The 13,162-nt window shown below is 38.1% G+C and overlaps 1 protein-coding gene across 12 annotated transcripts in view; it reads right to left on the bottom strand.

The window, feature by feature from the left end:
- NCOR1 (nuclear receptor corepressor 1) overlaps positions 1-13,162 on the bottom strand; it is a 113,618-nt gene that overhangs the window by 57,574 nt on the left and 42,882 nt on the right. For 10 of the 12 annotated variants that reach the window (XM_052658700.1, XM_052658709.1, XM_052658704.1 and 7 more), the window contains exons 7-15: positions 12,961-13,017; positions 12,362-12,414; positions 12,002-12,028; positions 9,912-9,978; positions 7,458-7,630; positions 6,181-6,271; positions 4,091-4,269; positions 3,540-3,594; positions 2,772-2,873 (exon numbers count right to left, since the gene is read on the bottom strand). In XM_052658700.1, the coding sequence (XP_052514660.1) occupies positions 2,772-2,873; positions 3,540-3,594; positions 4,091-4,269; positions 6,181-6,271; positions 7,458-7,630; positions 9,912-9,978; positions 12,002-12,028; positions 12,362-12,414; positions 12,961-13,017 (804 nt within the window). The remainder of the gene's footprint in view (positions 1-2,771; positions 2,874-3,539; positions 3,595-4,090; positions 4,270-6,180; positions 6,272-7,457; positions 7,631-9,911; positions 9,979-12,001; positions 12,029-12,361; positions 12,415-12,960; positions 13,018-13,162) is intronic. The other 2 variants (XM_052658702.1, XM_052658706.1) reach the window with 1 other exon arrangement.

Below are 13,162 nucleotides of genomic sequence, written 5' to 3'. Positions count from 1 at the left end.
TCGATACTCTAATTCCAACATCTAATCCGTCACTTAAACATTTCAATTCTGCTGTGAAATTTGATAAACTATAATTTATCAAACCATTGCCCCTAGTACTAGATATTTAATATGTTGCCAATTTTTTCATCATTATGGATAATACTACAAGAAACCTCTTTATGTTGTTTGTCTTTGGGGGAAACATTCTTTGCCAGAATAGGAGACAGTCATGGTCATTATCAAGAATGAAGCAATTTAGAAAAATACTATGGATACAACAAAGTGAAAAGTAAACATTCAAATTTATCTAAGCTATAATTACAACTAAGTGACTGTAAATACGCATATAACAAAGACTAGGAGAGATAAGATATAGACCCTTTTATCTCTGATGCCTCGACTACTAGAATTGTGACTCTGAGAGAAAGTAAAATTAAGTTTGTGTTGAGTTCTATTACATTTGTTTATTGAAGAAATCCAACGGCCTAACTGAACAGGACCATCCCAGGCATAGTACCTCTTTCCAGTCTCTGCCCCTTCCCACAGGGTGTGTGCTCAGGCTACCCTCAGCACACCCAACATTTTCATGCCTTTGCCCAGAGCAAAGCAAAATTTTCCTTAATTTTTGATGGAATCTCAGTCTTTTACTGACTCCCCAAAACTACCATTAGCTTTTTCCTTAAGATAATTTCTCTTCAGTCTTCTCCAGAAAATGTCCTACACTATGCCTTCTTCTAAACCAGGTGGAAAGAAGAATCAGAAACCGTCTTCTTCCCGACCGCCCCTTCTAGAACACTGTTCAACCATGGTGTTTAAAATCTTTTTACAAATTTCACAAAGTCTACCTATGACACCTTTCTTCATCATTTAGTGTTAAGGACTGACTCAAAGTCTCCCAGGAACACAGAGATGACTTTATCACATGGCTCATTAGGCCTTGTCATTATTCTTCAGATTCAAGATGCTAGTCACTGCCTTTTCTATCAACATGATATCCTGCGTGTGAAATACTTTCAGGTCATGCCCATCAAAACCTCCCACAGGGCATCACCACCACCATCTTCAGTGGGCATGCGTCACCTCCAGGACTCTGTGATCTACTCACATGCCGCCCCCGCCGCATCCCACCTTTCCACTGTTGCCAATCCTGCTTTCTGTCCTCATGATCTTGATTCTATGAAATTTCCACAATTCATCAAGAATGGAATCCACTCTTTCACTCTGGCCCTTTGGCTAGACTGTTTCACTATTACAACTCCCTGCTGGCCTTATCTGACCTTCACAGCTTCACACCCTTCTAATTGCAAGTTTCATTTTCTTTTGCGTATACATTATCACCTTAGAGAAAACTAAGAAATCGGGAAGATTTTCAAATGCATACTCTCCAACTGTGACTAGTTCTGCTTTACAACTGGGAATGTTTCATTTACCCCGACTCATGAGTACGCCACAGTGGTCACAAGACCTGTTTCAAATGGCTAGTAACCTTACCCTGCACCCCACAAAGGTAGTATTCATCTGTCATCTGAACCAACAAGATGGCACACTAATGACAAAGTTAGCCGTCTGCCTAGCAAGTGGGCTGCATAACCCAGAAACAGTTTACAGCCCCGAGAAGTCATGGGGAGGTGTCAACTCAGCTGAAGACAAAGAAAGAGGTCCACTGTCCTCAGGTCTGAACAACACATGTAACTGTATTGCCCCAATACTCTTCTGCCCCTAATACCAACCAGGGTCTTCAGGTAAGCAAACACCCCCACATGCCCTGCTGCCTGAAACCAGCCCACAACAGAACCTTACAAGCAAGGGGACATCTGTGCTCTGCACACACTACCCACCAATGCCCCTCACTTACTAGGATCTCAGTCCTGGCCCCTCACCCCAGTTGCAGTTTCCCCAACCTCCAGCAGCCTTTACACAGCTGGCTCCTCAAATGCTCTATACTTTTCTTGACCAAAAAACACTGCTTCTGAAGTCTTTGAGACCACATCCCAAGAGGTGGCATTGCTCTGGAGGAAACAATGACCCAGAACACACAAGACACTTCTGACCACACATCATGAGGGAACTTGTATCTGGAGATCAGCGTGACCAGGGAAGGCAGGCGGGGGCTGTGGAGAACAAAGAACTTCAGAGCACTCATGATGGCAGTAGAGCCGCTGTGTCCACAGGCGCCACTGTCCTCTGAGTGGTCTCAGGGCATGTGGCACACAGAGGAGCAGGAGGGAGCTGTGGAGGCAGCTGACCAGCTATTCGAAGGAAAAGAGCTTCTAAAGTTCTCAACTGCCACTGTGAAAACACACACTGTACTACATTAGACACAATCTTCTGACATCAAGTGCTTCAACCCCAGAATTGAAGCTAACCTGAAACAATCACGTTCCAAGTATTTTAGCAAACAACCCTTGACTCTGTAGTCACCTTACTCTACCTGTCCCCTTCACAGACCAAAGGACTGGAAAGGGTGGTGTATTCATTAAGATATCACAGTGCTTGTATTTAATTATATTACAACTGTTAACTCTGACATGCACCATTTCAATAGCATGAAAATATAAAACTTCTCATTAATTTTGGTATGCCAGAAACTTAAAATGCATTCAAAATAGAAAATGCAACACATTAAATATAGATTAACTTCAAAATAAGCAAAGCATGTTCATAACATTCTAATTTGATAGAAAGATCAATTCCTAAAGTATAATTACAGAGAAAGCCCCTATTATAAAATTTTTCATCTTTGTATTCCACCAACCTTGAAATAGCTTCCATACAATAATGAAACATACCTGGTTTCTCCCTCTGCGTTTTCCGTAGTTCCTTCTTACTAGGGCTTTATAATTCTCATTTTTCTTGGTTAAGTAGTAATATAAAACACAATCGGGAACGCTCTATTAAAAAAATTGAGGATCCAATGAGATTGAATTTTTTAAAAAATCAAGTAACATCTTCAAGGAAAATTTCTAGTGTCCTCAAAATATAAACTGGAGAAACCCAAATGGCTAACTCTTTAAGGCATATCTAGGCTGTAAAATATACATATATATTGTATCTACTGTTTTGATGGACAATTACAGCAGTCTTAACACAGATTATGTAAAAGATACCAGGAACTATCAGAAGCATTCAAGCACTTTCCTATTAACCAGTAACTAAGTCCTCTTTCTTCCTCTATATAAGTAAATATTCAAAATATCTCTTTAAATATTTTGTTTATAAACCCAACATCCAATAATACATTGTGGAACAAATTCAGGGAAAATCAGGACTCTGAAATTTTAATTAGAAGTTTAATTGATGTTCAGAAAAACACTGTAACCTGTGTGTTTTTAGGGAAACACAGTATCAGGTCATTTTCATTAACCATGAAAATTAGTCTGTGTTGTGCTTAGAATCATCATATGATTGTAAACACCACTATATTATTCACATAAAAATCTTTTCTGTGTCAAGCCCTTTGCAAAAACTCAAACTACTTCTGTGCTTTAGCACACAAAACCTTCAAAGCAGCAACCAACCCAAATCTATCAATAATCTCAGTGTAAACCATTTCCTACCTTCCTTTCCAAGTAAGATGCAATCAGTCCAAAGTTTTTTGGGTGCTGGATAAACCTGAGTAAAAGAAAAACAACACACACACACACACACACGCACACACACACACTTTAACAACTTAAAAAAGAGGTGGGGGAAGCCCTTGGGAATACAAACATAATGTAGACTAATTCCTAGTGACTCCTAAAGGCCAATGTCCTCTTAAAGGGCACAGATTCCTGGGAACAGTCCACCAGGAACTGACTGGATTGGGATAAAGTATTGCACAGATATCTGTAACTTTCAAATGCACCCCCAGTGATTCTGACACCACTCAGGTTTGGGTACCACTCTTAAAATGCCTCCACAACTCTGTTCTAAGCTGGTACCTACATTTCCAGCTATAAATTTACAAGAAGGTTGCATCCTATCTGTCTTCTCTGCCTCCCACATTACTCAAATGCCAAAATGGGGCCATGTTTTGGGGAAAACAGTTCAATTTACAAGTAAATGCCAATACTTTTCACTAACTCATATAAACTTCTATTAGAGAATAATTTAAAATTTAAATTACTTGTCTTTAAAGATCTCCTTCTCATGGTCAGTCCAAACATTCATGAACTGCCTATCTTTATAAACCTTCATAGGGTCCTCCATGAGCCCATTCATGTTAATGAACTTGACCCGTCTCTGTTCAGCATCAAACATCATAGGTGGGATCACAGAGAGCTGTCGCATTTGTTTCTCATTATTCTGAAGGAAAACAAAGAAGAAATGCAGTGTACATAGAATTAAACTTAAAGAGGGCCACAGAATGACTATCTTAACAGACACTGAAACACCACATATGCACTTTAATGACAACGGCAGTGGTACCATAACATCTAACATATGATCATTATATACGGATCTAATAAATACTCATTGTACGAATAACAGAGGCAGAGAGGCAGAAAGTACATGTACTTTTTTAAATCCTCCACTACAATGTGAGAAGAGTTCTCTCCTTAAACGCAGCAGATACTTCAGCTAATGGATCTTAGACCTAAAGGACACACAATGATGTCAGATCACTGAAGTAATGACCTTATGAAGCACTTATTAACATTAATATTGCCTCATTTTAAAAAGTCTCAACATCATTTTATAGAATAATAAAATAGGAAAATACACAGACAGGAACCACAATCTTAAGGTCATTGATTTTAAATTAACTAAACTTACTGAAGTATCAAACACTTCTTGCTACTCTTACATAATCTTTCCACTGCAAATTTAAGACTATCATCCTTCAAATTTCAACTAAAACTTGGTTTCAGTTGTATAATTTATCTTCCCAAAGCTTAAGTCAGTAAGTTTATAAGCACAAACTTCAGTGAGAAAACCTGTACCAAAAATTATAACTACTGACCCCAACACAAGGCTAGGTCTTCTTCTAAAACTCTTCTCCTAGCAGTGGACATTGCCTTAGTCAACTCCTGACAGAGTTTCTCATTTTACAGGGACTCTCAAGTGGTAAAGAACCCGTCTGTCAGTGCAGGGGACATAAGGGACACGGGTTTGATAGCTGGGTCAGGAAGATCCCCTGGAGCAGAAAATGGTAACCCACTCCAATATTCTTGCTGGCGAATTCCATGGACAGAGGACCCTGGAGGGCTACAGTCCATGGGGTCGCAAAGAGTTGGACACGACTGGAGTGACTTAGCACATTCTACCTCAGTCTGTCTAAACACCAAAATGTGGTTTGGGACAGACACACTAGCTTGACATTCACCTTGACATTGACTAGCTGCACATTCAGCTAGTATTCACCTAATAATAGCTTTGGTTGCTTACAGATGCCCCCCTTATAGAATCAGATTAAACAGTAAGCAAAGAAATTAAACGCAGAGTTAGTCATCACTGCAGAGATCACAGCCACAAAGCCTGAAATGTACAGCAATATAATAATTGTCTTTGATTTACTTAAGAGGGCTACACCTTCAGAACTGAGAGATGAGGTTTTCAAAAAGCCATATTTTAAAACCAAAACTAGCAGAAGTTAATATATGGCTTTTGGACCAAACTTCAGAGAATATGAACCCAGCTATGAAGACTCAGTGCTAGAAACTGAAACTTATTCTTATTCAGAACTGATTTATTAACATCATATTGATCTCTCCCAGGCTCAGCTGACTAGAGATCACACTCTAGACATCACCCCCCACTCCACCTCTAACGAACCTCAGGTCCACAACCTAACACACAAACACCTGCTCCTTTGCTCTTTCAGGAAAACGGCAGCAGCAGCCCATCCTCTAACCTGCTCGTCTTTTCCCCCAACTCCTGTCCTATCCATTCTGCCTTCTACTAATCTGTCCCCCTAATAAGGCCCCTCTTAACACATTTCTACCACTGTCGCCCTGATTCAGGCCCTGATTTTTAATCATAAAAGCGTCCTCACCTCTTTCCAAGCCTCCCTGGTGCCGAAGCCATCTTCATAAAACGGCAATAAGATCTCAGGGCAGTCTTGTTTAAAACCTTCTATGGTTGGCCATGTACTTTGGAAAAACCCAAACGCCGTAAGCATTCTCTCATATATATACAAATAAACCCGTAGTTCATGGGGTATGAAGCTAAAATGCATACTCAATTAACATGAATTAATTAAATTAAGTGTCTTACCTCCTGTTCAGAGAGTCCATCAATAATTTCAGAAATCTCATGTTCACTCCTAGCAATGGTGGCTGAAAGACCAGCTCCCCTCTGCCCAACTCTAAATATGAGGGAGAAATTACATATATATTTAAAGGCCTTTTATAAAGAAGTTATCAATTAGATTACTTTTACATCAATTTGCTTTCTGAGTGGGACTAGAAGTCAGGGGAAAAAAACCCTAAAATGCTATTGAGTAACTACTTTTAAGCAATATGTTTAAGTCATTTATCTATAAAATTAGTAACAATTTAAATGCTAAGATTTCTTTTTAAAGGCTACAAGTCTAAATTCAAATGGCAGAACTATTTGCAGGAAACATCTGGAAAACTAGTTATTGGTGTCATTTTCATTTCAAATAGCAGTCTTTTGTCTGCCTTCCACAGCATAGGATAGCAGACTTAGAAAAATACATAGACATTTTTAAAGGGAGGAGAACAAAAATCCAATCATCACTCCTCACAACAACTTAACTGTGGTTACCAGGGCTTTCACGACTCACTCACATGAGACAGCAGAAAAGGCAACTAAAGATTCTACCTTTGCAAAAGCACTTGTCCTCTAAAGTAAAAACAAATCGGAAACTATGTACCAATAACAAAGAATTTCTTAATTAGCAAACAATTTAATAAGACTTTTGATTATGCTGAAAGGTAGTGAAGGACCATGAAACATTGTCTTACTCTTACTGTCATTTCAAAAGGAATGAGCATTTTCAAGAACTGAAGAGTTAATTTCAACATATTTACTTAAATTTAGATTCAACAGCATGATTAAATATAAAAAGTTATTAGAATCACCAAGATATAAACATTGCTAACTGATAACAAAGTTTTATATTCAAAATAAAAGTTCTTAGACTCATAGAGGTAGAGAAGAGATTTGTGATTGCCAAGGGGCAGCGGAGGGATAGATTGGGAGTTTGGGATTAGCAGATGCAAACTATTATATATAGGATGGATAAGCAACAAGGTCCCACTGTATAGCATAGGGAACTATATCCAACATCCTGGGATAAATCATAATGGAAAAGAATATTTAAAAAAGAAGGTATGTATGTGTAAAACTGAGTCACTCTGCTATACAGCAGAGACTGTTACAACACTGTAAATCAACTATATTTATTTTAAAAGAGAAAAAAATATAACTAAATTCTTTATGAACCTTCTTAATGGTTAGAGTCAGGTGACAATAAATATTGTGAAAGATTAAAAACATGATTCAAAGAAAAACATCAAACCACTTACCGCTGAAACCGTTCTTGCTGTTCTCTCTGTTTTCGAATCTCTGGAAATTGCTTTTCATAGTACTCTCTTGTTTTGCTTTCCTTAGCTTTCCTCCGAGGGTTATTTTCTATTCTGTCCACTTTTTTCTCCCATGCCTCCATGAGCTGATCATAACGTTGGCAGATTTTTTGTTCCTATTAAATACCCGTAGCAAATTAATAATTAAACTAAACTCTGTGATTCTGACAAACCTAACACTTAAAAGCACAGGTTACTTCTTAAGGCTAAGTCAGAAGGACATTTGGCCTACGACTCAACTGGGAATGAAAAGGTGTCCTTGATCTGAAAGAAGAGAAAGACGGAGCTGTTTTCTATGAAAGATCCATACACAGAGCCTCTCATGGCTGGATTTCTTAGTCAACATTAAGACTACACAAATCAACAAACTACATGCTGAGCCACTCTGATAACAATTAAGTCTTCATTGTCAAAAAAATGGAAAATGAGAAATAGAAACATGTAAATAGTTTGTAATCCCAAAGGCAAGCAGATTAACATTTTGTTGTCACCTTTCCATCGGCAAAGAAAACACTCACATTTAGACCACCCTCCTACTGTTGGAAGTTCTGGTTACCTGCAATTTTTTCTTACTATAAATAATGCCATATAATGAACATTTTTACAGTCTGGAAAAGGCAGAAATTGGTTGTACTCTATGACAAAAAGAAATCCAGTAAACTACATGAAATTGAGAATGAATGCTTTTAGAGAAATGAATAATGTGTGACCTCATTCTTTAAACCGAGAAGAACCCTGTACTGTGGGCACAGGACCGTCGGTACAAAACAACAGAAACTGTGAAAGGGCTCATGATGGCCCAGGAAGGGAAGAGAGGGAAAGCACTGTCCCCCATAGTCCCTCTGTCTCCTTGACACCCGTCCACCTCCTGGGCCTGAATCTACCTTTATTTGGCTCCACCACCAAGTCACCCCCTCGCCTCCTTCCTATACAACTCCCATGCACCCTGAGGTGTAACTAGACGCACATTCCCTTCCTCAGCTTAAACATTTCACAGATGACCTCAGCATCTGACCTCAAGCCCCCGCCTGACCCTCAGGCCATGCACAACCTGGCTTGGCTCCCCTGCCCTGTCACGCTCTCTCCGCTTCCCAGCCCTTCCCGAGCCTGTACAAGTTGGCAGACGGCTGGTTTTCCTGTGAAACACCCCTCAGGACCACTATGTGCCAGCTGTCCCCTATGTGCATCTCAGTTATCTGGACGTCCTGAACCACCGGACGACCCCAATACAGTAATCGCCCGTGGCCTCATCTGCCCTGTTCCTCCTTAGACTCCCCAAGGACTAAAGCCACATGGCTATCTACTCCCTTTGTAAGAATAATACATGGGTTCACCTTCAATTATAAGGCAAATATTACTTTTCAGTTATAACTAAACAGTTACTGATTCTCCTTACAAATCCTGATGAGATAAAACACCTTGGTTCACTCTTGGAAAAGGGGAAACTGCCATTAAGTATTCACTAAACAAGTCAGCGAACATACAAAGTTCATAACTAAATACTCGGTGAAATATAAGAACAAAGTCTGGACCTCTATGTTTGTCTCTTTGGATAGCAAATTTAGCAATTACCACAATTAAAACAAAATTACTGGATAGAAAAAAACACTTTAGCTAATTTATTTGTATGTGTATGCTCTTGGCCAAAAAAAAAAAAAAATTCAAGACTGATAATTTAAGAAAGTATCTGAAGGCCCAGACTGCCAAATTAGAACATTAGGAGTTATATACCAAATAAAAGCTGGTGACCCTTACAATTCATCAAACTAACAGGTCCTTAAATACCAGGTACAAGTTCATTTCTGATGTGAATCAAAATATATCATTTATTCAGTAAGAAACCATTCAAATGAATTAACAGTCTAAAATTATTACGAACACACTATAAAAGAACAGTGGCATCATATTTTCTGTAACTTAATTTCCATGAAGATTATAACCACAAAATTTTTAGACTGTAAGTCATAATAAATACAAAGAATACCGTGAATCTGAAAAAGCTGAACTTTAGCTGACCCAGTTTCTAATAAGAAAGAACAGTGATGCCTCATCAGCATGACCGTAACTTACCCAATTTGTCTGAGGTTAAGAGACTAAATGAGATCATCCTACTTCTCTTTCATATTTTAAACTACTCACCATTTTCTTTATTTTGGCTAGATGAAAATGCTATACACAGATGACCGAGAAAATTTGATAATGATATTAAATGTGATTTATGATATCAAAATGTTACTAGACTCAGATTGATGTGTAAGTCACATTTATAGTTACCAATCAGCACCTGCTCTCAAGTGTGGTCAAGAACCGTTCTCACTAACAATGGGAAAGCGAATGCCTGAAGAAGCACGGACGGGAAAGCTGAACAAATTTCAGTGAACAAGGATAGGACCTCACCCTTTGTTTTCTTGCATGATTTCTTCTTTTAAAAAATAAAATGAGTTTTTTCCTCATCACCTGGTTTCTAGAAGAGAAAAATACGGTTGTATGACATTAAGAAAAAGTACAATAGTGCATTCACTTTGTTTTCAGAGACACTGAAAAACAAGCAAAGATCACTTAAGAATATACAATATAATCAAAGTTAATCCTAATTTTTTCACCCTGCAAAACAAGACTCCTCCAATAATTAGGACTAAATTTCCTCCCATTCTATAGTAAGGCTTTAACACAAAGAGTTCATTTTCAACTATTACATTCATAAGGCAAATATTATTTTCAAGTTATAACAGTTACTGATTCTTCTTAGGAATTCTAGTGAGGTTAAGCACACTGGTTCACTCTTGGGAGGAGGGAGGTAGAGAGGAGGCCAAGCTTTCGCAGTTACCTCCTAACACAGGTCCACGCTGCCCTGCCTCCTCAGAGTGTACCAACACAGAGAGCTGACTCTGCCTTAAACAGAGGCTTTCTTCAGGCACAGAAACAACACAGTCCACTCTAAAGAAGTCATGGGGGCAACGTGACAGGACAGCAAGCCCTCCCTTATAACTTAACAGTTTCGCTTTTCAAATATGAAGCACTGTAACCTTCAAAAACAATGGCATGCAGGTTCAAATATAAATATTTATACCCCACCTACTTCCAGAAAGGATTTCAAGCTGATTATTCAAATATAAATACAAAGCCAAGGCAAGTAGAAGTAATTTTTTTGGTTATCTGCCACTCTGGACTAACACTGACACTGGCTCCACTTAAATAAGCATGAACAGTCAGGAGCTGGCCATATGGAAAAGAAGCCAACAGATTAAAAAGAATTACTGAAAGAACATTTGCTATTTCATACAAAGCAAATGATGATGATGACAGAACAGCTACTGAACGATCCATACGGACACATGTAGCTGAGTAGACGGTACTTCACAAGATGGTGTGCAGTGGAAGCATTGCCATGTATGCAGTTTGCTCTCGCTGTAATTATGTGCTACTCAACAGCAAAGGACAATCAATAAATATAATTTACAATTGTTCCTAAGAATTTACATGAAGAACTCCTTCTCAGGACAGTGTGCTAAGCACTATAGCAGGAAGATAGCTAATATGAAATAAATCAGACAGGGCTGCTCTGGAGCGACTATCAGGGAAAAGACAGAACACAAACATAATGGAAGCTTTGTGGAAAAAAAAATTATTAAAAGTAGCCAACTAGATTTTTATCTGCTATTTTCCTTTTTAAAAATGTTAGAACAGCTAAACAGTTCCAAAACAAGGTATATTTTATATGTTTTGCCTAACCTAGCTCTAAGGGTTGTCAAGACCATAGCAGCATCTCACAGAAAAATTCTAGGTATATGACTTTTATTATAAACCACTTAGTTAACAAAAGTTAAAATCATTCAAATTTCAGTTTCTGTCATGCATACTACCATGCAAATTATATTTGCCACCAGTTCTGCAAAGTAGCCAACTATTGCATATACTCTCAGTAAGAAAAAAAATTTTTTAATTATATATATATATATATAAATGTGCTCATTAGTAATGTACTAGTAAATAAGTATAATGTTCTGGTTATAGTTAATAAAACATAATAAAGAAGAAATATCACTATCACATTTTTGTTACAAACTAAGAATAATTCATCTAAAATTCTCTTAAAATATGATAATTAAAAAAAAAGATACCTATCTAGCTTCCTCTCTTACTTCAATCAGATCAAGAAATTAGGTTTTCTTTTCACTTATTTTCTTATTCCAAAATGTGCATCCAGAAAGGCCTGGTGTCTGGGAGGAGCAAGGCTAAGCCAGCTACATTGTGGAGCAGTCTCCGCACCCACGTGAGGGCTGAGCGCTTCCGAGGCACCAGGGCATGAAACGGCAGAAGGGTCTACAAATACCGTCATTAGCAAGAGTCATGGAAGGGATTTCCCTAGAATAGGATTTGAATAATGATAAAATGATCCGTGGCACTTCTACTTTGCAATGGCAGATGTGGCTTGGTGGGGGACGGTGTCATCACTAGTCTTAAATGAAAAAGCTTCATTATCTTACTTCATCATGCGCCTTGCAGGTACTCCACTGAAAAAAAGACAAAACAGGAGGCAAAAAATTCAAGCCTCAAGGTAAGCCATTTCAATGTTAAGTATCCACCTTTTTTACTAGCAGATCATAAAACCAGCTAGTTCTTTGCAATCATTTATTTTATTTTTTGGCCTCGGAAACTCAAAGCTGTTACCCCAACCCCCAAAAAGCCAGAGGAAGATAACATATAGTAAAACAACAGCAAATTACACAAATCTAAAACACACCTACACTACGTTATAGTACTATGTCAGCAGATAACGTAAAAATGGTCTCTTTATAGAATATATGGTCTTTAACTGAAGAACTCCAAAGATGATCAATACTTACGTCTTGATGTTCTCATGGTACACCTTGGTGTCTGACGGCTGGTTATAGAGTGGCTATAAAATAAACCAAACATTTATAAACAAAATGTTGTATACTTGCCTACTAAGAGACAAAGATACACTCCCTACACATCAATGGAAGCTCAGGTAAAGTACTGCTAATGGGTCTACACACAAACACTCAGCCACAACCTCCAGACTTAGCTGGCCTCTGTGATAACTCTGTCCACCCCATCTGCTAACAATGAAATCCACTGTACCCCATAGTCACTTCACTCATAGATTTTTTTTTTTTAACTCTGAAAGACAAAGGAGGATTAAATGCCATTATTACCCTAACAAGATGATTCAAAGAGTTTTCCATTTCTGCTATTACTTCTTCCTCCTTCTACCTCAGTGATTTAACAGCTGCTCGGGCAAAAACACGATCAGGAAAATGCCTCTGCAAGGTCCCAAGTTTGTGCACGTTATTTCAAGCTTATCACCCTTACTGCCCGGCCACATTACTTTCATCCTGAAATCAAGCGACCATACTCCACCTTATCCCAAGAAAAACTGCTTCAAAAAGAGCACTAGACACGAAAAAAATTTTTTACTCACCAGTTCAACTTTCGGACCAAGACCTTCAAATATTTTATGAGCTTCTTCCGCTTTTTTCTACAGATAAAAATATTATTATATTATATAAGTAAAAATTACTTTACCTAAATGCAAAATTACTTCTAATTCAATAATATTTACCCAAAGACCAATCTATAGTCAAACTTATCCTTACTTCCAAATATTCTTCTTTCATATGATA

Source organism: Budorcas taxicolor, chromosome 19 (assembly GCF_023091745.1).
Source record: "Budorcas taxicolor isolate Tak-1 chromosome 19, Takin1.1, whole genome shotgun sequence".
Lineage (NCBI taxonomy): Eukaryota > Metazoa > Chordata > Mammalia > Artiodactyla > Bovidae > Budorcas > Budorcas taxicolor.
This window is presented reverse-complemented; position numbering and strand designations above follow the sequence as displayed.